This window comes from Leguminivora glycinivorella, chromosome Z (genome assembly GCF_023078275.1).
Source record: "Leguminivora glycinivorella isolate SPB_JAAS2020 chromosome Z, LegGlyc_1.1, whole genome shotgun sequence".
Taxonomy (NCBI): domain Eukaryota; kingdom Metazoa; phylum Arthropoda; class Insecta; order Lepidoptera; family Tortricidae; genus Leguminivora; species Leguminivora glycinivorella.
This window is the reverse complement of record NC_062998.1, coordinates 30,185,644-30,211,952: the sequence shown is the minus strand read 5'-3', so window position 1 is coordinate 30,211,952 and position 26,309 is coordinate 30,185,644. Positions and strand designations below refer to the sequence as shown.

General features: G+C 35.8%; 1 protein-coding gene across 1 annotated transcript in view; it reads left to right on the top strand.

Annotated features, from left to right (window-relative positions):
* Positions 1 to 5,890: 5,890 nt before the first annotated feature.
* The window catches only part of LOC125241072 (proton-coupled amino acid transporter-like protein CG1139), a 47,847-nt gene continuing 27,428 nt past the window's right edge, over positions 5,891 to 26,309 (top strand). The window contains exon 1 of the mRNA XM_048149375.1: positions 5,891 to 6,059. Within this exon, the coding sequence (XP_048005332.1) occupies positions 5,991 to 6,059 (69 nt within the window). The 5' untranslated portion in view covers positions 5,891 to 5,990. The remainder of the gene's footprint in view (positions 6,060 to 26,309) is intronic.

Here is a 26,309-nt window from a genome sequence, read left to right as displayed (position 1 = left end):
TAAGTTTTATTTTAACAAAATGACTACTATTAAAAAGGTACACTATTTGTGGAACCTCTATGATAAAATGTTTAAACATAAACTAATTACTAACTCCGAAAAAATCAGCCTAAATCACATACTAAAAATCGCCATCGTCCTGTAATAATTAAGCAATAAATGTGATTTTGGATAGCTACATATCGAGCCACGGGCCATCAAATATATGATGCATATAATACATCACCATGCATTTAAGGGTTAATATAACGTGTAAATATAGTTTCTCTATGCAGTGATTTTATTATTAATCTCTCGTTTATTATTAAAATCTAAGAATAGAATTACAAAGCAAAAACAAGAGAACGATTACCTACCACTGTAGCTTGTTAGAACTCAAGGAGTCTAAGTAGCTAGTTCCTAAGCAAAAATAGCTCAGCTGCAACTACGGCGATACAATAGCAAATTTCTTAACCTTCGCGTCAGTAGAAAATGGGCATCATCCTGTTGATGACCTATATCCTGTGTCACCTTGGCGTCAATCTCAGTCGGTGGCGGCGCCCCTTCTTCATACTATTTACCTACTTCAAATTTAGAGGAACCTACAGCTATTTCTCATAGATGATGCTATTGCTGCTGTTTATCTATCTGCGTTTGGAGGTGGTCGGTCATTCCACTGATTTATTTTGTCATATTCCGCTTCCTAGGTGTCTTGGAATAAGCTCAATAATTTAATTACGATTATTTTGTTCCTTCTTAATGCATTTCACTCTTATTTATAGGTACATTCATGGACAATTATTTATATATTCTGTTATGAACACTTTGGGCAGAAGCTATTGACACTTTCTTTCACGAAACGCGTGCTCGTTCGTAATATATTTTAATACCTACTATTAAACTTTAGGTCTAACAAATCTGCGTGTCAATTTAAACGCCGTGATCAGTAACAAACTAAAGTTAGCATAACGACAATGTACGACTAATAAGTGCCCATCGTTAATATATACGCGTCATATCAAACCTTTCGTCAATTTAATCAAGGTGGAGTCCTACTTTTAGCGATAGTTTCCTAATATCAACGTTCATCTCAATTTTCGTAAATTATTGGTAAAATTATATATATGTACTTATATATATACTCAAGCTCGCTCTCATTAGGTAGTTACAACCAAGTGGTAAAACGACGTTCTTTGGCAAAGGAGTATTTATAAGTCGCATATGTAACGAATATTATTTTGGTTATAATTATAAATTAAATCCAATATTTTCCGGATACCATCTAATCAAAGAAACCATTAAAATAACTTGACTCACTGTCGTAATTTTATTCCTAATTTGATTACAACATAACCTACACAACAAATACAACAATAGGCTACTTGCCTCCTAGTCAAATCAGCTTCTTTTTAAGAACTGTCAAAACTAATTTGAACGACTTGCTAATATGGAATTTATATGAAATTGAATTGAGTGACGTCACGGACGTCACGGTCAACTCAGTTACTTTATATATTTCTACCTGACATATTAAATAGAAATTGGATTTAAAAATACCTTCGATGTTCTTCTTATAATTATCTGATGCTTTATTTCGTACATGGTATAAAATATTTTATTTTAACTACAGTCAAGTTCCCTATTGGATTAACCCTTTCAACTACTTATACAAGTACATACGCTCATATCATAGTCATACCGCCTGACACCATATTAGAGGGAAAGTGCCATAAGTAATTTTACTTAAATGGAATATTTTTTATAAAGCATATTTGTTACTTAGTTAAATTGGCCCTATACAAAACAAATCGTACCTACCTGTTCCATGTTAATTTAAAATTTCTTCAATATATATTTGCTCGTTCTCTCGTAGGTACTGTTTCTGTCTACAAAATATCCATAAAATGGAAAATTATAAATATTTTTTTGTATAGTCGGTTAGATTCCCTTTCGAAACAAGAGAATTGAACGTTTATGGTAAAAATAGGTATTTTTCCTCCATGGCTCGTTATAATATTTTCCCAAACTATAGGTATACTAGGTAACTGATAAAATCATATCACAGGCATTCTTATCCGCTGACAGTGGGCCTTCTGTCATCCCGTTGGCCTGTTGGCCTCTGTGACGAGCGATTCGTTTGCAACCGGTTGATACTGGCTACGAGTTATTTTCAGAGCTTCCTTAACTAACGCGCCGACGAATACCGGCAGGTGTTGCAATCGACTCTCTTCATCTAAAGTTCGCAGGGCAGCTTATTCGTATGGTCTATACCTGTGTATGTATGTACATTATGTACTCACTCCTGTCCTGTAGTCTCTTCCATAGTTATCTTAATCTCAAAAAAAACAAAATGTTAAGTACTACAAGGCTGAAATCGCGTTGCGTGATGGTTTAAAGAATATATATTTAGTAGTTCTGTATTTACTGCCCTGTACTGTATACAGTCAGTGTCGTATGATAGAAAAAATAAGACAAGTTTGAGCCATGTTTATTTTAGTTCAGAAATTATATTATGGCGGGTATGTTGACACAAGTAGTTGTTTTAACATTAGTAAATATAAATAAATTAAAAAAAATGGTAGACATTAGGCTATTTATTAATACTATTTACGGTACTTAGCACTATAAGTACAGTGAGCTGCAGAATTGCATGGAGAAAGGATGCAGCTCACTGTATATATGTACAATAAAATTGAAAGTTCTGTCAGTAAAACAATTTAGGTTTCTCCTTAAAAATGGGTATTTTCGTTAGAATAGAATACATATATTTAATTTGTTACTAACTTTTATTTTAAATATTCAATCCACGTAAACCAGTCCATAATCGTCTAAATACACCTTCATCTTATTAAGGAAGACTGATTTCTTGTTTCGGTACTGTATAATTGAGTCATAAATTGGGTAAACATGTTACGTCGATGGATTTTACTAAATATTCTGGACGTTTGTAAGCCTATAAACCCATCACAATCACTTTTCACAAACAACTTTATGAAGGTACAATCAACTGTAGAGAAAAGTTCCCAAGTGTAGTGGAGTCTGTATAAGAGTTTGTATTGTGATGCTAGGTCCTAAGAGGATCGCTGCTATTGCTGACTGTACTGACTAGGGACATAGTTCTACCTCACATATTGTGTATGTGTAGGTACTAATTTAGCACTCCCGTGTCTGTTTTTATTTTAAATAGATCCTTGATGCCCTACGGCTACCTACGCCATGATGATGACTGGAGGCCTAAGATTTACTCGATTATTTTGAATCTTCGTGTCTTGACTAGGCATGTACCATCTGTGCTAATTGTAGTCACGCGATACTACTACTTATTTAATTGTTCTCAGACACCTTTTACCAACTGAGCTTATGGAAAATGTTCAACTGTTCACAAAGGAGGTTATGATAATATCTAGAAACCAAGAAAAAAAATCTGTGAAAAAGGGAAGCTTGTACTAGTACATAAAGTGACAGACAGATTAATTGACAGATGGACAGAGTCGCGCCATAAGGGTCCCTTTTGTATTTGGTCCGGAACACAGAACTAAATCAAGATAGAAGGAAAAAGTGTATCTACTTCGCGTGCGAAAAAGTTAAATAGCGAGCAACATTGTTCGCCGCGCAAGTCAGTCTGCTCCCGACCGCTGCCCGCGAGTGACATACAGTGAAAAATACAAAATGGGTCGGTATTCGATAATGAATTGTTCAAACACCACCAATAAAAGCAAGGGTGTTAAACAAAGTGTTTCCTATCATCGGTAAGTACCATTTGTCCTAAAATATTTTTTATTAAATAAAAAACACGATTTTCCTATTTTTATCATCAAAACATTAGCTGACGTACGGCCGTCAAACTAGTTTTCCATTGCGGCTTTAATTTGACGAGTCCGACTTGGCGTGCGTTTAAAACAAGCGATATAAAAATAGGCTATTCAAACTGTCGAGACAAAGTGAAGGTAGATTTGTTATTTTGTCCGTCGAACTCACGTCGAACTTAAGAATAGTGGTGCACCACGGAACTATATCGTCATGTATGCTGCGATTTCCTTATTCGATTTAAATCGATTTTGCGAAGCAGTGGAAATTATAATTATGTTTTTATATTGTTATGAAACTAAAATTTAACTTTAAAATAGGTTACAGTTACGGTATTAACGTTGAATTTGTGGTCGGCAGAAAAACAAATACAAACATAATACGCTCTATATTTATTATGAATAAAAATAACTCTAAAAATGTGTTAATGGTTAATTATATTTATATATTACTAAAAGTTGTAACAAATAACATGAGGATAATGCTGTGAGTACATGGTCGATTTTCTTAAAAATATTACGAAATATTAACTAGTATTAATACCTACCTTCTAAAATATTTGTTCCTGGCCTTAGGCAAATTATATACCTACTAGTGAATTGTTTGTCATCACACGAATACAGGTATATACTTAATTCATTTCACAACGAAGATGAACATCCGATATTTTTAACTTCGGCGGGCATCCCGCACGCAACCTCCACAATCGATCGAATGGGTTACGCGGCGACAACGTTCCCATCACTAAAGTACACTCGTGACGTCATAGGCTCGACACAAAACGTTACACGCTCGGTTTCGCTGTTAATCGCCGAGCATTTTCCTTCTATCTTGATTTAGTTCTGTGGTCCGGAACCCTAAAAAGATTAACGTACTCGTTAGATGTAGCAGAAGTGACTGTTTACAGTTACTAGCTGAAATCACTAATAGGTAGGGCCTCATTCGGTGACACGCCTAATTCGGTGATACAGGCTTTGAAGCACTATTCCGAAAGACGACTTTTGGTTGTTTCACCGAATTAGGCGTATCACCGAATGGTGCGAGTTTACCCTACCTAGAGTACCTAGTGATTTCAGCTAGTAACTGTAACAGTCACTTCTGCAAGTTCGGCATTTAGTTTCAGGAAATACCTATTTACATTTATGTTAATCTTTTAGCGTGAATACAAACCATACATTTTAACTGATTATTACTTATTAGTCATATGTTCAAGAAAAGGTATTTAATAAGTTTATTATAATCCTATCACCATGCAAGTACTACTAGTACCTAGTTTAATTTTATAAAGAGCCCAAGGGGATTTTTTGTAGTTACGAGTACTCGGAATATTTATGATGACTGTACTGATATCATATTACCCTTCGTAATCTTGATATACCCTTAGAGATCTACCTTAAGATCGTTGACTACGTAATTTACTAAATTTTGGCCACTTGGGTACATGTAGGTTAAGTACTTATGGGATAAGGTTTACAATTACAGCATTCAATATTCTAATACAGTATATGTAGATTAAGATCACAGAGCACCTAATGCCGGGAACGGACAGATAGGCAGACAGATAAATGGCAAAATTATAATCGTTCCAAGCGTCATAAGTAGTTGACTTACAATTTATATTCTCATAGCTGCAAGTGTGATATTATGAAAAACTAGGCTACTCTGAACTATCTAACCCAATTTTGCATATGAGTACCTATTTCCGGCAGATAAAAACTCACGAGATGACCCCCACAATAAGTGAGAGTGACGTACTGAGGGCTGTTGTGGTTTCACTTCTGTTTTTCCGCACTAGCCGTTTGAATATAATATTTCATCTGTTTTAAAATGGGATATACATATTTAACAATTTAATATGATTTTTTTTATGTGTCATTTTAATCTTGCTGCGATGATAGAAAAGTTTACATGATTCTTGTGCGGTGAACCTTACAAAAAGTGAGTAACTACCTACAAAAAAATATATTGTACCCTTTTTCATAGGTAACTAAAATTAAAACGAATATAATGTAGGCTTATAAAAGGGTGCGTATGTGACGTCACATGCGCTCACGACGTTATAAGCTTGTGCGGACGCAGCCGCGCGACCATTCTCATTCGCCAAACAGCGCGCATGCCGCGCGCCTCGCGTCGCCTGGACCACAATACTAGTGCATGACCGCGAACTTTGATTTTACTGTGTACAAACTGTTTTAGTGACCAAAATGCCGAAGAATATATTAGGGGAAATGGGCTCCCAAGTGGGCCTTACTCCGGCGCGGCAGAATAAAAAGGTAAGAACCAAATGAGGAAAATTTTGTTTATTTACATAAATATAATATCAAAATGGGGTAGGAAGATCCCATTAAGCCATTAATTTATGTCCTTACTTTGTGTCGTCTTATATACGCGTACGCGGAATGATTACGTTTCGTAAATGGCACGGATATTTTCAGAGTTAGGTGATCGGCAAAATAAACTTTGTGCGGAATGAATGGCTAGCTAGACGCTCACGGTCAGCCCGAAATAGCCACTACCCGCACTACCATGCCTAGAGCAATGTCAATATCGCACACTTTTCATTTAATAAGTCACTAGATCTGTTGTAAAATATATGCTAAAATTAAATTTGCCATAAAATTTATTTACTTTTACAAGTTTCACGTGGATACAAAGTATAAAGCTTCGTCCAAGAAAAGTTCAATTGCAAAGCTAATGAATTGTTAGTACAAACTTAGAAAATAACATTATTTTTTACCGTTAATAAAATTTCATGAATAATTTAAATAAAGCACATGATTATGGTCCCATGTTATGATAAATAGAAACATGCAATTTTATTGCGGCAGCAGCAAGACGGATTTTCTTGAGACGAATTGCGCCCGTAATCGCCTAGTGTGTACTATTTGAGTTTGGAAAGCAGCCAATTTTTTTACATATTTGTGAAACAAAATGTTAGTGTTACTTAATATCTTTTCCCGTGTGTGTAGTTCGTGTAAACGAAAACTGCGTGCAACTAGGCTAATTATGCGGAACAATCTACAAAACAAGTGTACATAAATAGTATTGTACCTACCTACAATCAATTTTATTCTAATCAACAGAAGATCTCGTGGAATGTCAATATCAAATTCTTTAATTTTTAACCCAAATCTAAAAGTTTAAATTAGAGTGTTTAAAACTACTTGTGTTGCACAAACATAACACTAGGAACAATTTAAGAAATAATAAATTTCAATTAAATACTACACCGAATTCGTAAAGCATAATTTACGACCATTTATTATCTAAAATCAACATACTTAATGAAAAAAAAAACATTTTAGCATCGGTATCATCATTAAAACGGAATGATAAAAATTTATAATAAGGTTATTTAGATACTATTACCTTCATACTATATACCTATTTAATCTAACGCTCATATATGTATGTATCAATAAGTCCGCCATTTTAATACGGTACATAGTATAAGGTGTGTACCTACAAGAAAGATTAAGTAAATATAGGTCACCTGTTAAATAATGTACCTACTCTATAGCGCTAATAGGTTCTTATATTATATACCTATACAATATGTATTATGTCTGTCATGGTCGACGACCAGAAATTATAAACTACGAACACTGTTTAAAACTCTGTGGGCTTCTTAATTATACTAGTATGCTAAGATTGTTAAGCACTTAATTATCATATGTATATAATTATATGCATATATTATAAACTCACAAAAGTTGTATATTAGAGATATTATATATATTATTATCATAACATATTATATTATATAATGTAATGTAATGTGTTGTAAATTGTTAATTGTAAATTTTATTTAATTTAATGTAATACGATATGGATTTTAATTGTCCGAAATAAATGTTTTTTTTATAAGGTAGTATAGGTAAGTATGGTGCAGGGCAAATAACATAAAAAATAACAAAAAAAATAATAAATATAACTAAAAAACTAAAATATAAATATAACTAAAAAAGCTTTGTTAAACCTTAAGTCATAAATCAAATCGTAAAATATTAAAAGTAGATATAGAATAATTAAAAATACATTTAAGATTTTTGCATGTATTTAATTATAAATGTAAAGATAACCTACTCGTCTTGGCTAACAATCTAGAATAAGGTCAGTGCGGGCAAGACCGGCATAGTTTATTTGAAATAAAGTTTGAGTGGATAAAACTCTATTTTAATGTAGTCTGGCGTAATGCGCATGGTCCTATGAGATAGCAAATATTATATTTTACAAAGCTTTTATAATATTTTGGTGAAATAAGGTACTTTTAAGTCATAAAAATCACATTTTATAAGGCTCGGCGGGTTGACCGTTGTTCCGCGATGAGTACAGAAAGACCGTCTAGTGCTTGTTGTCGCGTAATTTCATATGAGACTAGGTTCCAAAATCATGATCATTGTTATTATACGTAATAACAGGGCAGAATGTGCTAGATAATTAATAAAATAATGTTAAAATATTGAACATATAAGCATTTTTCTATTTATAAGGCAAGACCGGCATAAGTCCCGTAGATGGGGTTCATAACCTTTTCTTTTCAGGAGCAGATATTGCATAATACTGTTTTTCCAATGAACACCTGCGATACAATTTAGTCACGATATTACAGGCTCATATAAATCCAACTACTTATCTGTTTTTGAAACTTTTTTATTAAAAAAAGGTAATAGGATATTAAGATACGTGAATTGGTTTGGTAACATTGCTTAGCAATGCTTGGTTTTTCTATAGTTACTACCAGAGTTACCACCTACCTGAGCTACCACCCCCGAAAACATATTGACGACACCCATAACGACTTTTTGTCAAAGTGACAGCCAGCAATGTCAATTAACGGTCGGGTAGCCGTAAAATAGTCGGTCAAAAGTGTCAAAACCGTTTTAAAGGGTACCCATACGGTCCCTGTTGGGTAATGCTGATTATAAAAATAATGACCAACTGGAAACCCTACTCTCTTTTGAAATATTTGTCGCCGCATGTTGCACAATCTAAATATACTTAAACAAAAATAATAAAAACGGTTAGAGCTTACGATAATTCTACCAACTTAAATATGATGATGAATAATGCAGTGTAGGCTTACTTCTGTTCACCTCTTATCATTCTTCACAACCATGTCACATATCCATGTCGAATGATTTTAGTAACACTATACCAATCATTATCAAAACTGTATTTCGAAGTTAAAATCAAAAAAACGTACCTATATATTGATATTGTTTACACTCGACTTATTTCCAATAAAGCCTAAAAAAGGTTGGCAACTCCTTGTTTATCATATGCCGGTCTTGCCTTTCTCTTTTCTGCCGGACTTTCTGACTAGGCACAATTTCTAAGTTACATATTTCAAAACATAAAACTAGAAATTGAGCGCGTTTTGAGTAGAATAATAGTACTAGTCAGAAATAACGGTTATTAAATGACTGCGTTACATACATGATATACAAATATTCCGACTGCTTCTATTTTATTTTATTTTTTTGCGGAACCATGTTGAACTCGATGTTCGAGTTCGAAACGAGAAACAAGTTTATTGTTAACCAGTGTTCGTCCCAGGGATATGTATTGATGACCAATGGATTAAGGATGAAAAACTGCTATACCTCCGGAGGTGTGAGAAGCGTAGATATATAAACACAAAAGTTATAGTCAATAGACGGTCTTTCCGGGTAGACGGTCTTCCCCACACTGACCTTAAATATAGATTAGGCTAAGATCTAAGCATGTACTGATTAATGTATTTGAAAGAAATAAACAGTTCAATTTTTTTTTTTTTTATAATCGTCAAGAGTCATATAATTTTGTAGCCAGTTTGTGAGTTTCCTGTAGACATGAAAAGTTCAGGGTAAATAAGCTTGGGGGTGTATATTACCCTCGTCTTAGGCGAGTAAAGTCTTCATTACTTAGGTACATATGGAACAACAGGATATGTGTTTATCAGAATTTGTAATATAGACATTTTTCTAAATTGTTGTTGACCCATTTGCTTAGCGCAGCATCACTCTGACTACACATGCTTTGCGTGCCCTTACAGAACATGTGCCTATAAGTGTATTGTAACTACTGTACGGGCACACGTATGATAGAATTAGTAAAATTTAATAGCTTAGTAGAGGAGTTATTGAACGAAATACACGAAATCTAGTGCTTGAAATTCAAAAATCGAGCCCCAGGTATCTGAAAGCTACTAGAACTGCTAATTAGTGGGAAGGCAGGTATTGCATCAACATCGCGTGGAGCTAGGCGCTAAAACGGCACACTCAGGATCGCTAACTACCACATCACACCGGGCCAATATCACGTCACGGTGAATCAATTGTTTTTCACGTGAGATTTATGCACTAACTAATGACAATAATACACATATAGCGTTATTGAAGGACTCAGACTTACTCTGCAGCTATTTTTTTTCAGAGGCTTACCATGTAATTAAGTTTAACGATATCTATTTAGGGATCATCCACATATTACGTCACACCAAATTTCAGGTTTTTGGACCCCCCCCCCCCCCCCCCCTATGTCACGCTTTTTTGTATCCGTTTAACAGGGATTGTCACATTTAGTATGACCCCCCCCTCCCCCCTACACTGTGACGTAATATATTTATGCTCGAAGCGTTGCTTGGTAGGTAGTATAATTTTTACTTTTAATGGCCAACACTGTATAAAATTTTGAATTAATGTTCGACCATACAGAATACACAAATAATAAGTATTAGATAATTTAATGAAAATTGTACTTGGTCCTATTTAATTTCTTAGTATCTATTAAAGCAAGCATGACGATGGACGACTATAGGCTGTGCTATAGGTTTACCATACCTTGATGAGCTCTGGATCCTCATTGTAGTTAAGTATCACTTAGCTAATCAATCTGGAACATGTCGATTTTTCATTAGTGTTTAATCTCGACTACGTTTGGCCCTGAACGAAATAGCCTTGCAGTTCTTTAACAAAATGCTGAGCAGGTACTTACATCGTGTGTATGAAGTGTGTAAAAAAACATAACCCGTATCCAACGCCGGGCCTTTGGGTACAGATCGATAAAAAATTGTACCCGTAGTAATCAAAAAGTGGCAGCAATGTAGTGTCAATGTCGTCCCTTTAAAATCACTGTATATTTATTTATGCATACAAGGAAACGAAACGACACTACAATATTGCACCTTTTTATTTTTTCAATTTTTTGTTATCCACCAAAAGAATTCCATTTGTTTTTTCAGTATCATTAACTAATAATTTAGAGCAAGTTATATTTCGCATTTTATCTGAAAATTCCTACGTCATATAGTAAGATGTTTGTAAACAATGTTTTGCTAGGTACACCCTTTCTGGGGTCCATTAATGTATTTATTTACCCATGTTACATATTGGTGTGCAAATAAAGACCCATTCTATTCTATAGGTACATATGTGTACAAATCAATAGCAATCAATCCATCAATTTTTGTTGCAATATTATAAGGTCAGTGGAGGATTTTACGTAGACCAGAAAACACAGACAATACTTTGTCTGTCGTCGACATATAAACAGAAATCTGCAAGGTACCTACCCATTAAGCACAAGGCAGCGTTGTTTATTATGTGTTTATTATAAAGGACGATAAAGCCAAATGTTTAGTTACAAACTGTTGAAATTTTTTAAAATCAATTCAAGTAACCTTTGGCCTTTGACAATATTTAATAGGTATGTCAAAAATGTTTGGCATGCAACCTCCATAGTTGATCTCTTAACATTTGGCAACACGTACTTGCATACATACAATCACGCCTGTATCCCATAAAGGGATAGGCAGAGTAGCATGAAACTACTCAAGTTACAGTGCCACTCTTGGCAAGTAAGGGGTTGAAAGTAATCGAAATTGTGACATTGCACTAAATAATTTACACTTGGTAAATTAAGTCTCTATTACTCCCCTCGAAATATGTAACATCGCACCTCACTATTGCACTCCTTGTAATGCCGGAGTGGAATTACTCGATAAAGCATCTAGATTTAATGGCAATGCGAAATGTTGTTTGCACTGCGCAATCTTTAGCGAATTTTAACTCGCAAGGCGAACACAAATGTAGTATTGACAAAAAAAGGTTAAGTAGAGGTCTGATGATGAATTTACCTGTTGTTCATTTCATGGCATAGCATTGCAATATGTTGGATCTGTTAAAAACAATAAGTCTACGAGTACAGCAAATAATTTGTCTCTACAAATTAGTATTTGCACAGATGCTAGCCTAGATAATGATTGCATTGGTTACAACCGTTTAATGTTTGCTATGTTTTATTTTTCATCTATTCATCAAAACTATTAAAACCAATTAATGAATTCTGTGACTTTTCATTTGTCTGCAAAACAACATAATTTGTAAAAGTAAAAATAAAACTATGGAAACGGATTAAATCGCGTATAATGAATTTAAAATACATCCCGACGTTTCGAACTCTTTACAGCGTTCGTGGTCAACGGGTGACTGAGGAAAAATTAAAATGTGCAAAAGCTACCCACTTACAAGAAATATTAACGAACCATGACCACAAATAATATAGATTTCTAAGGCAGGTTCACACACTATTAATAAATCCAGTTATACAATATTCAAAAATTTTACCATTACTCTGTTAAAAAATAATTAACCAATTAATCTACACAAAATTGACAAAGAAACAAACTGCAAATGTCCAACACCATACAACACAAATGCCTCACAGCCTCTGGTTCTCGCTAAGGAGAAGCGATATATACCCAGAATGTTGCGAGAGGCCATTGAGATCAAGAAATATCCAAACTTTAATAGAGAGGATGGCTTTACTTTACCACCGGCTTGGGATCCAGTAGTACATCTGATAATGGAACAAGCACGACGAAGGCTGTGAGGCATTTGTGTTGTATGGTGTTGGACATTTGCAGTTTGTTTCTTTGTCAATTTTGTGTAGATTAATTGGTTAATTATTTTTTAACAGAGTAATGGTAAAATTTTTGAATATTGTATAACTGGCTTTATTAATAGTGTGTGAACCTGCCTTAGAAATCTATATTATTTGTGGTCATGGTTCGTTAATATTTCTTGTAAGTGGGTAGCTTTTGCACATTTTAATTTTTCCTCAGTCACCCGTTGACCACGAACGCTGTAAAGAGTTCGAAACGTCGGGATGTATTTTAAATTCATTATACGCGATTTAATCCGTTTCCATAGTTTTATTTCATGAGTAACTATCGCGGTAACCGAAGACAATATTAAAGTAAAAATGTTTAGAAAACGTTCACAATTCCACAGTTAGTAATCAACTAATCATCTGCTAACGAAATCATGTTTCAAACGTAGAACTCATTTCTCTCATTCGATATTACCGAACATTATTGAAATTTTGTTGACATAATATGTAGTATGTAGGTACCTATATCAACCACAGATTTTATTCAATTATTGTAATGAGTTAGAAGAATTTTTAAAATCTACATCTATCTAGAGTACGACAAAGTTCGACAGAGAAGTAGCCGGGCCTTTTTATCTCTTAACTAGTAGATAAACCATTATTAACATTGACTTACATAGGTACTTATTTGTTAGACAAGGCGCACATGCGTGTCTGATTCGGCCTCAACGATTGTTAGTAGATCTATTCAGCATTATTAAAAACAAAAACAGTTTGATCAACAAAGCGCAGGCGTCAGTCCCTTCCCGATTCTGACGCTTGCAATATTGGCCTTGATCTTGGTTAAATGGCGCCGGCTGCACTGGCCGCACAGCCACTTGCATGAGTTGCATGACTTACTTGCGGAACTGGTCCTGTTGCTCGAGTAACACTAATGTGTGCCGCCAAAATCCCATGTGTGGATTGACGCCGCGGCGGGGGATAGTTGTCCATTAAAGTCAAGCGTTTCCATACCAATAGATAAGATATGGCTACGATAAATCTGTATTCCAAGATAATATGATTAATCTACCTAAGTATATAAAAATCGAGATTGTTTAATTGCAAGCAGTGTCAACTCCTAGTGACTACTAATCCCAATAAAATTTTTTGATAAATTAATTATCAATCGCATTTACAATCTCTTCGATTAAGTTCCTAAACCAGATTATGCAACTGTCAGTATGGACCTAATCCATACTAATATTATAAATGGGAAAGTGTATTTGTCTGTTTGTTTGTCCGTCTTTCACGGCGGCGCCGGAAGGGAGCGACGAATTGACGTGATTTTTTAAGTGGAGATAGTTGAAGGGATGGAGAGTGACATAGGCTATTTTTTGTCTCTTTCTAACTCGAGCGAAGCCGCGGGCAAAAGCTAGTTGTTTTATAAATGGACGTATGAGTGCGTCTCGAATGCGCTAATGACATGTTGAAATTAGATCGGAAACGCATTGGTTGCACACGCTCGTACAAACTTGCCAACATGTTGAAAACAGCGCTAAATAAGCACATATTGTAACACCAATTGTACATACCATGGTCCGCAATGAATTTAATATTTACTTTACTTTACTTTGCGATACGAGTGCGGAAAAACGTAAAATCGAAACGAATGGCGATATGTTAAAACCGAAGGGACAGTATGGTCCTTCAAATAGTAAAGTACTACTTTGCGCACTAGTGTGGTAAATTAACGTATAGTATGAATTTTCTGAGATGAACGTTTCGCTTTTGCCGTAATTTGTTAAACAAAGGCCTTTGTTTCTATTATTCACGGCGGCTAGCTCCCGTTTCCACAGCACGTGCTAAAGTCTCAGTGTAGTTAAAAAGCAACTATCATGATAGCAATAAGGTTCAAATTTATTAAACAGTTTGCAGTATGCAGGTAACTTTTTTTGAAGACGACAAAACGTGTTATCTCCGAAAGGGCTTTTTATAGATTTGAACCTTATTACTATCATGATAGTTGCTTTTTAACTACACTGAGACTATAGCACGTGCCGTTTAAACGGGAGGTAGCCGCCGTGAACAATAGACACAAAGGCATTTGTTTAACAGATTACGGCTAAAGCGAAAAGTTCATCTCAGAAAATTCATACTATAATATATCCTATATTATCAGTATGTAATACTTTAATGAAATAATGAATCGCAGGTAAATAGATACGTATTAAATAGCATGATGCAGTGGCAGTGGAGAACAGACAGTCATGCGTTTGTGCGAAGCAGAAGGATAACCACTTCTGTTCCGCGTGTACGAGATCGTTTCTCAACTGCGTAAGAAATAAAATGTTATCATTTCAATAATGACATTCCTCAATACATATATAAGCATATTTAGGTACCTACTACTTACTCCATATTAACTAGGTAGGTATCGTTTAGTTTACTATTTTTAGGGTTTATACGCGTAGAGTGACAATAGGAACGCTATTATTGTAATAAAACGTTCATGTCATTGTCTCAATAACCATAGGTAGACAGTTAAAAATACTGATTATAAGTAACTAGCTTTTGCCCGCGGCTTCGCTCGCGTTAGAAAGAGACAAAAAGTAGCCTATGCCACTCTCCATCCCTTCAACTATCTCCAATTAAAAAATCACATCAATTCGTCGCTCCGTTTTGCCGTGAAAGACGGACAAACAAACAGACACACACACTTTCCCATTTTATAATATTAGTATGGATGTGCCATAAAATTAGACGCCTCAACGTCGAACATCAAACTTAATTTTATGCATATCAGCTGAGTTATGACTAATTTAAAAAAATATATACGATGACTAGAACTTAGGTGTTTATGTTTATGTAAAATAGAAAATGAGTAAGGAAGGTACATGACACCCGATCGTCGCCTGACTCTCGGCCCGTGTAGGTGGCTTCCTCACTTACGCAAACGAGATCAGCAGACACCTTGCGCTAACTGGCTGGTTATCTGGATAATATGAGGCGTTCTCAAGCAAAACGTACCACATTATCGCTTGGCAAGCATTAATGCTCGGACAGGCTGCTAGAACGAAGTACGAAATTTGCGCGTATCTTCATACCTATACACACACCGTAACAGTTAATGACCGCAGTAATACCAAGGTCTACGGTTTAGCTAGATTTGCATTTTGTATGTCCGGATTTTCTCTTCTACAGGTCGCAATTCTCAACCGATTCACGTAAAATATTGAGACCTGATTGCACTTTATGAAACAACGTATTATGACCTGATTGCAGTTTATGGACTTAAGTGCCAATAGAGTATATGGTGCTTTAGACAATCGCGATTCGACTGTTATAATGTTTGGAAGATACATAATAAGTGTATTCGGTTTCTAATCATGTCGCGAAGGTCTAGAGCTCAATATTTAGAGCCACTAGTTAGATCAGAATATTTTATTTTGGTTTTATTTTATTTATCTTAGGGATAACAAACAACTATACAATAAGGTGAATAAGGGTAATTTCGAATGACACAAATACTCAGGTAATTTCGAAAGGGGATATGATGGAAACAATGGTGATTTTTATGCGACTTTCGAAATTACCCTAATGCACCTTATATAATTACATGTAGAACTATAATTAAAATATAACAGTCCAGTATGCATAATAGTACAGTCGAGTTCAGTTACATCTACACAGTTAGTGCGTTTTCACATTATCCGATAGGATATCGGATGTCGGAAGGATTTCAATGGAAAAAATCCAAGATGGCGCCTGTAATGTATGGGATATCGGTCCTACATCCGATATAGGATAGGATAATATGAAAACGCACTTATGCGAACATAAACATTATGATTTCGACTCTAACACTATGAACATAAAAGCGTGTTCAGATATTTTTGTTTGTGTCACTGTGTAGATGTAATTTAACGTGACTGTACCACGCTATAACTACTATGCTAATTTCTAAATGCAAAAACCACTTAATTTATTAAAGAACAGCAATTTATTAAACCAATTGTTTTGTATATTACGTTAAAATTCTGTTTCTTTACAAATATTATATCAAATCCATCAATAATTACAATAATCTTACATTAACATGCATAAACTTAAAAACTAGATCTAACCTAATAATACACACACAGATACATAAACTTAGGAGTTAACCTAACCTCTTAGGAGTTAAAATTTGAGTGACAAGGCCCACCACCCCCGCCGCCGACGCCAGAAAGGCCGGCAAACTCACATCCCGTGCTCGCCTCACGCCTAGTCCACCTGACCGAATGGGAAGGGAAGCCTGATCCCACTGGTCCGCGCTGAGAAAAACGTTCAATAACGACTCTACCGAATCCCTCAAAACGCCATCTAGTGAATCAATAAGCTCGGGAAAACGCCAAGCTGGTATAGTGCGCAAAAAATAGGTGGTTGCTAAATGACACACAATAACTAGGCGAATGTAAGTGTATTTTAAATGTGTATTTACTTTAACACATAAATACTTATTCGCTGAAGTTGTCATATGTAAAACAGTATAACAAAATAATTAGTAAAATGGTAGATCTTTTATAATAAATGTGGTTTCGGATTAGAAGTGGTTTCGATCACAAATTATTTATGTAACTGATTTATGCAATATTTTGACATTATGATTTATAAACTTGAGGATCTTGAAGGTCTACTAACATATAAAAACCTGTTCGCCTGGTGTTATGTGCATTCGTACAAAATTAGTGTTAGATGAGTACTAACATTGAAATTACGAGTATATCTCTCAATACTCAGATGTGTCAACAGATTGTATAAAAACTGTCATGTTTGTTATATTATATCTCTCAATATTAGTAAAAACCACTAAGTTCAAACACACTTAGTACATACCAAGTATAACTATCAAACTTAATAGTTTTTCAAATCAAAATGTACCTAACAACGAAAACACGATGGAGCCGTTAAGAAAAGATATAGATTTTACTAGCTTTTACCCGCGGCTTCGCCCGCGTAATAAAAGTATTCATTAAGATTTTCATTTGGATCCGTAGGGACCGTAGGTTTCTCTGTAGGTATATTTATCTGCGATTATTTCGATTGCACATAATACTTTTGCTTGCAATGATTGTAGAAATATTACACATGGACCACAGCGTAGGTAATTCTATATACGCTGGGGAAACCTTTATAAACATCCCACATAGCCCGTATTTCGACACTATGATCGGTGGGTAAAAAGTACTTTTTTCTATTATCCCTTACAATTTTTTACATTTTGCTTATACTTATCGCAAACGTAATATTCAAGCAAGCAAACAACGATCGTCTTAGAGCACATTGATTGTAAGAGACCGCCGACCGATTATCCGTATCCCGCTAACGATACCCATATTATCCGTATCCGTATCCGTATCGCTATCGCTATCCCTATCCCTATCACTATCCCTATCCCTATCGCTATCCCTATCGCTTTCCCTATCGCTTTCCCTATCGCTATCCCTATCGCTATCCCTATCCCTTATCAAGATGTTTAATGATATAACACTTTAAGTTCTCGCGCTTTGTACACATATTTAAAGTCACATACAGGTCGAACGCGATTAATTAACATTATTTTTACCTTTTTTCCCAACGTTTCGGCCAGGTTGCACTGGCCGTGGTCGCGGAAGACTGACGTCCCAGCAAAATGTCACCGGAGATGTAAACAACACAAAACTACCCCATATTAATTTATATAAATGTTCGGGGTAGACAAATAAATATAATCTACCCGCTTTTAGTTAATGTTTATTTCCCACCATGTTTATTTTAAAGGTAAAAATAATGTTAATTAATCGCGTTCGACCTGTATGTGACTTTAAATATATGTTTAATGATTTCTTATCAAGTGCTAAAATATAAAGTTTCATGGCTTTATCATTTAAAATTAAGAAATCCCATACAAACTTTCAACCTCTTTTTCAACCCCTTCATCCCTTTTTTTCGAAATAAAAAGTAGCCTATGTTCTGTCTGGTTGCGTGGTTTAAGCGGGAAAGCGTAACAGACAGACAGACAGACAGACAGACAGACAGACAGACAGACAGACAGACAGACAGAGACATAGTAATATAGTAATATATAGTAATATAGTAATATAGTAATATAGTAATATAGTAATATAGTAATATAGTAATATAGTAATAGTATGGATTAATACCTAAGTACCTACGCATGTGTTGTAAAAACGACACAAGTAATCCAATAGAACGAACTATTATCTATAGTATACTTATTCTGTGATAGAACAGTAAGTAGGTACGAGTAAGAACTTCTGACATGAGTTTTCGATGTTTTAGAATACGTTAAGCTATAGCAGAAATGTTATATCACGAAAAATGTATATATTTTTTGATTCTATTGAGTATTTTCCGTGATCTTTACGCTATCGATTAACTTTTGACTCATACGATTGACCTTTGAATCATAGTAGCCATGCTGTACCTCCATGTACGCGATGTCACTTGCGAGTGTCTATTGGGGGCGGTCGGGCCACACCAGTGATGCATAGTGCGCTGCGCTTCCGTACAAATTGCAGTAGCGCTAGCGCTGCGCTTCGGCAGACCGGTCGGCATCGACAGCGGCGCGTGCGCGCCTCGAACCAGTCACCGCGTGGAAAATACCCACACTTTCCTCCACCTGCTCTCTGCTCGTGTTCGTTATGAAGCTATGGGAAAGTATGTGAAAGGGCAATCAGAAAATACAAATAAATTATTATGCAGCCAGGTATATTCATTGTGTTACGTTGATTAAAATACCAAAACACTCAATAAAAACAATACCCTTTTTTGGAAAATCGTGTAAAACATGGTACTTACCTATGATCACGGTATAAGAAGACAAATAGGGATGACAGACACTTGAGGTATTTTGGCGCCTGCTAGTCCACTTGAGGTTGTTTGGCGCTTGAGCGCTATGACAGCGCCTATAGACCGAGGCCCGACACTGAAATGGTGCCTTTCCTCCGAATTAACCATAACCATTATTTTCATTTCGAATACGACCATATTAAATTAGGATAGGGCTTTTCTCCTTATTATTTTGCTGAAATTTATTATGCGGGGGTATTGGGGGGTGAAAATCGATCTAGGTTGCGGGAAACGCGAATTTTCGAGTTTACATGCGTTTTTCTTTAGAGAATAAAATAGAACTCTGAGCGAAGCTCGTTCACTCGGGTACAGTACGAATAGTACGATTATGAAGTGTGCTAGTGAATATGAAAACCTGTTATGTATTTACAGTTACGTTAAAATTGAGATATGCGCAAAACATTAGTCGTAATGTATGGCAAAGAGATCGTTGGCAAGTCTGAGATGCCAGATTTAGCAAGTGCGCTTAGATTTCGTTTAAACTTGAATAGGAAAATTTGTAGGGGAAGTGTGCCAAGCGACTCACTGGCGTCTGACTCGTCGCTTCTGCATCCTACGCTTACCATATATTATTGGCTTTCAAATGCATATTTTCTAAGCTTATATGAAACCACAACTTCTCTACCGTTAATTTTCTCTCCTATTGGAAATTACAATTAGGTTATCTAACTTTATTATTTCCATCATCTGTTTTGAATTATGATAGAAGATCGCTCGACATGTTTCGCTCCGTAACGAGGAGCATTTTCTTTGAACATGCGCCATGCCGATGGTATCGCGAGTGAGCGATCTTCGACAATTTTACGCGAGTTACCCAATTTTACATGTTTAATAAGAGTGTGAGGATTCTCAAGATAATAAAATTGCTTTGATTTTTTATCATTATTTCAATGAATGTTTGCGTAAGTATTACTTGTTTGTGATATTAATACCGTGAAGCGATTAATCGAACTCTTTTACGGCGAATATCTATCAAAAAATATGCTTACTGGTGATCAAGGTCATTTTTGGAGTGAATGTCTGCTGCGACATGTCCGCATCTCTGGCGTTACATTGTTGGAAGGAACTTTTTGCTACGTTTACGCAAGTAAGATTGACAATGTACAACCGCCCAGCTCGTGCCATTCGTGCACAAATAGAAGATACGTTACAAAAAATATAAACACTCGGTCTTTTATTACTGAATAAGGCACAAAAACCTCAACGGACGATTGGTAGTAAAAGGGTTAAATATTTGATATTTGCACGAGTTCATGCATCACATTTGTATCAAAGAATGTTGCCTATGCAGCACGTCACGCGTTTCCTTATTTTTGATACAAGATGTTTCAAATGAACGAATATAATTATATTACGTTTTCGTTGCGTCTCATTTCCAACGTTTTTATACATTCTTCGTGTAAATGGTATATTTATTATTTATTTATTGAATATATTCATTCATGTTGTGTTTTATAAGTAGTTCCTGATTCTCTTTAAGACCATCAGATACCTATGTAGGTACGTGCCGAGACTTATACTGAACCGGAAATTTCCCTATTGCTATAAACGTGAAGTACCCTATATCATTAGTACACAGTATATCATATGAGATACTTATTTCTAACTAAGCTAAGTATCGCATTGGCGTAGAACACGAAAGTTTTTTTCATTCTCTGAAATTTTAGCATGATCGTAGCAATGTGGAAATCACGACGTATTTGCATAACTTCATTTTAAGGTTGTTTATTGAAGTATATATAGAATATTTTGCTATTGTTGACATACAAGTATGTTAATATGTATTTGTGAAGGAGTTCAGTTAGCACTTCGTTATGTACTGACTGCAATGAGAGGCGTCGTGATGCGTGAGCTAATACGTATGTACCTACGGTCGCCATTATTTTGTCGCTCAGGGTTCGTAATTATGTAATTGCTAATAAATTATCGCATTTTTTGCTAGAATGAAGGAAAGAAGATAACTTTGCGAAACTTAATTTTTTAATAACTAAATTAGAGAATACAATGCTATCGGTAAAAAACCGATCGATCGAGTTAAGACTTTGAGACTTTCACGACAATTTCAACATTGTCATAAAACGTAGATCGACATTTTTTTTATTTATTTCAAAGAGTTGCGAGTTACGTCCAGTAGATGAGATCATCCTAATACCTATTACAAAAGCAAATCGAGTTAAACTGTAGACCTACGCTGACGCTTCGATCAACTAATAAATTTTCTCGCCAGGTTTCAAACACCAAACATCATTAGAAAATGCAGTTGGAATTTAAACTTGAACCACACACGCCAAGACCCAAACATAGCTCTTATTTATGATGTGTTTATTTCTCAGGCTAATCTTATGACGGTGCGGTAAACGATGCATGAGAGTCGACGACATTAATGAATTTAATGATTCATTATGTCACTAAATCAAAGTGCGTCAAAGTTAAGCGTTTTCTTATAAACTGAACCCGTTTGAGATACACGAGTGGAATATTCTTGTTTGTAATATACAACGGATATTTAATAAAGATTAACCCGAAGCGAAAAGTTCCTTTACAATTAAAATTATTCGTACACATATCAAGTTGTTTTTGATGACGTGAATAGAGTCAAACGTGAATACCTATGAATTTCTCGGACACTAATTAGTTTTATTAAATGTCGCAAATATTTGTAAACAACTTCCCTGTCGGTTTATCGATTATCTATGAATTAACTCTATGTATATATGTCATGTCTATCTATATATCGTCACTACTTTGAAAAAATCTCGTATCTCACGCTGCTCCTCAAAGTTAAAACGCAGTAAGTCTATCTATATGCATTCCATACATACTTACTACAATTTTCTTTTCATTGACAGACGAAGATACAAGTTTTTAAAAAAGTAGTGACAGTATGTATGTCTATGTACATATTCATTTAACCAAATACTACTTCATCATCACTAAATATGTACAGGATTCACGTATTTACACAAATAATATATTAATAATATATTTGAATTGTATAATGAAGGGGTCATTAGAATTCTCCTGTACATTGCGCAAGTGGCCTTGTTGCAGACGGAAATAAAGGCCACGGCGATACCAATGACACACAATCTATACTTAAATACCTGGTATAAATTAGACTCTCCTCACCGGCCAGCTACGATATACGGACGCTACGGAGCGTGAACGATTGTCACTTCGGACAGGCCAGCTGCTCTTTATATTCAATAATCACTCGCAATACTAACTTATGATGCTCCCACACTGAATGTTATATAACATTTATAACAGCCCGGTGCCACCATTAGTGACAGATGCACGCGCAGGGGGATCGCCAAGTTTAAACTTCATCTTATATACTGAACTGAACCCGTTTGAGATACACATGTTTGGTACGGATACGGAACTCAAGTATATTATGTACGAGACGCCCAATACCAAAGCACGGCAGAATTTGATGTTTTAGAATAGGTACGTTCCTCGATAGCGTAAATCTCACGCTAAATGTACCTATTCAATTTTATGAATTTCGGTTCTAGTTTGGGGGCGCTGTTCTTTCTCTTTAAAATGAATGACATATTCAACGGATTTGTTACTGACAAATTATCTGTAGTATTTAAAATATCAATAACAGATTATGTACTGGCTCCACCCATATGTACGTAAAACTAGTCAGTGACAAGTATACCGTATATGGCCATACCTACTTATATTTAGTAAAATTTAAGACTTATAAGGAACGACCACAGTTGTGGAGTCTAATAGGTCCAAGCCTAAATCAGAAAAGTTGGTAGCCTCGTAACCGGGCAGTCTCGTGATAATTGAATAGATTATAGAGAGCCTAAAGGCACCTACTGACGATCAGTCCTGCTAAGCAACAGCCTGTCAGTTCTGCGGCGCTGTTACTGTTTACTTGTAGCTCACAATGCTGACAGGACGTTACCGATCGGCGGATTGATTCGATTGGCCCTTTACTTTATCCATTTACCACATTCTATGACTCCACATTCGACGACCGGTCTGGCGTAGCCAGTAGTGACCCTGCCTGGTTAGCCGCTAAGCTAAGTGGGGTCCCGGGTTCGAATCCCGGTAAGGGCATTTATTTGTGTGATGAACACAGTTTTTCTATGTATAATAAGTATGTATATCGTCGTCTAACACCCATAATCATGTATAAGGTTCGCTCGGTTTGAGACTAGGTTGATCTGCGTAAGGTGTCCCCATAGTATTTATTATCTACTCTACAGTATCTATACCTAAGTAAGTACATTATACCAGCTATGAAAGGTTACAAAGAGGTTCTTGATTTAATGTTCGTTCAAAATATTTGGCAATGTCGCACAAACCGCGCTGGCTGCGCTTGGGTCTGTCTCAAACCAGTTGTCGGAAAATAATTTTCGCAATTCCGGACCGGTCAAATTAGGTTGTTGCAATTACAAGCGAGTGCGCGGGCGCGGGGCGCGGCGTCCCCGGCGCAGTCTGCATCGTACGCATCAATATGTTGTACATACCTTCATAATGTCATTCAATGGAGAACTGTATATTTTTGGCAATGGCAATAATGTAGATAACTAAAATATAATTAGATTATTGTTTGGTACACGCTTCACAAGATTTTTTTTGTATGTTTGTAAGTGGATATGGTCTGACCTGGTGAAATGGGTAGAACAACAAAATACTTATAAGGAATTACGGACGGTAAATATTCACCACAAACTGAAAGTTCTCATTACCTTAAGTTGCCTGGGTCGGCGGAGTCACCAGTGCCGACCTTCTCTAGCCGGTGATACATAATTTAATATTATCATTTTTCCTTCATTTAGTAACATTGGTGCTTCTTTCCAAATTTTTCCATTCCAAGGAAATACGTAGTAAATACGCCATTAAATTTTGACGTAGGTACGACCTATTTAAATACCCTAAATAAATATCGTGAAGTAAATATTTACCTCGTAATTTATTATGAAACTATAATTGTGGGGGACGAGTTAATAAATAACCAGTGAACCTGCTGTCATTCATTATTCTCAGCAAGATCCAGTTATATCTGGTTGGGTCGTCAGCGACCTTAGGGCGCGTCCACACGACGGCTGATGCTGTTGCGGATCGCGGACAGGGCCGGCCGCGGCGCTCGTTCAATTAAGCACCTTCTCGTAAGTCTCGTAACATAGAGGTACAAACATTTGCTTATTTTGCTACGTAAATGTAACTTTGAAGAATGTACGTGGTAATTTGCGAGTCACACCTCCGGCTCGATAACTTGCGTGTATTTTTACCTACTGTGACAACAGTTGAAAAACAGGTCGTTGGAAAAATCCTTTAAATAGTTACTTAGATAGTGTAAACAAAGCGGTAGACATTTGAACGGAGGCTATGGCCGGACACGGAGCTGCGAGCACAATAATTGCTTCAATCAGTGGACGGAGAACATTATCGGGCGGTGCATCAATCAGAGCCCTGTTCCACGCATGTCATTGCATTGCATTTGCGTTTTAATTCTGAAGCAGAAGTTGATCACAAGTAATCACACATTATATCCGAATCATTGAACTTCGACGTGAAAATCGTTTTCTCGTTTCACGAAACGAAAGGGGCAGGGGCAGTTTTGGGTAGGTAGTTAAGTTTGCTCTTTATGCACCTGTAGCTATCTAATTTTGCTCTGTCAGCAATGCTCATAACTGTTTTATGTGTGGATTCAGTGGTTATTAAAATACCCAAAGATTGTTAAGGACTCTTATGGTCTCCCGGCCATCATGATTGCAAGATTTTGTTCAAGTGTCACATGAATGTAAAAGTAGTTACTAGGTAGTCAACCAAGTACCTAATGCTCACGTTTAATTAATCAGAATCACCAAGTAGGTACTTTTCGCCATTTAAACAACATAATGCAAAAAATATATTATGTCAATAGCTACCTTCCTCGTTCACATACAATTGTCACCACACATTATTTAGGTAGGTACATACTGTTATTTGGAAAATCACAGAAAATTATAAAACCATGTAAGCATTGACGATATGACGATAGGCGTAAAACGCGTAGACCTCATTAAATACGCATTAGCGATCTGTAGGTAAGCACGTATATTTTTATAATTAGGTAGCCTTTTATACCTTTTTGTCAGCTTACAATTTACACACTCGTCGAACATGTATAACATAATTACATAACTACAACTAAAGGTATGTTGAATGATAATCCCTGTGAGATACCATTTTTGTATGGAGTAAATGTCAATTGTTTTTATTCTATCCAACACATGTTCTCCTATGCCTATGTTATGCTTATGCCTCTTTAAGACATACATGTTCTTTTTAACCCCCGACGCAAAAACGAAGGGGTGTTATAAGTTTGACGTGTCTGTATGTCTGTCCGTCTGTCTGTCTGTCTGTCTGTCTGTCTGTCTGTCTGTCTGTTTGTCTGTCCGTGTGTGTGTCTGTCTGTGGCATCGTAGCTGCCGAACGGATGAACCGATTTCGATTTAGTTTTTTTTGTTTGAAAGCTGAGTTAGTCGGGAGTGTTCTTAGCCACGTTTCATGAAAATCGGTCCACTATGTCGCGGTCGGGGGTCTTTTCAAAATTTTAATTTTGTGGTTAGGTTAGTTCTAGAAATATTTCAATTACGTAATAAAACTAGAGTTGCAAATAGAAAAAAAAACCAATAGTTTTTTTTTTCAGAATTACGAAAAAAAAAACCAGTTTTTTTTTCAGAATTACGAAAAAAAAAACAGTTTTTTTTCTAAATAAGGTTTTTTTTCAGATGAACAAATAACACGACAAAAACGGTTTTTCGTGA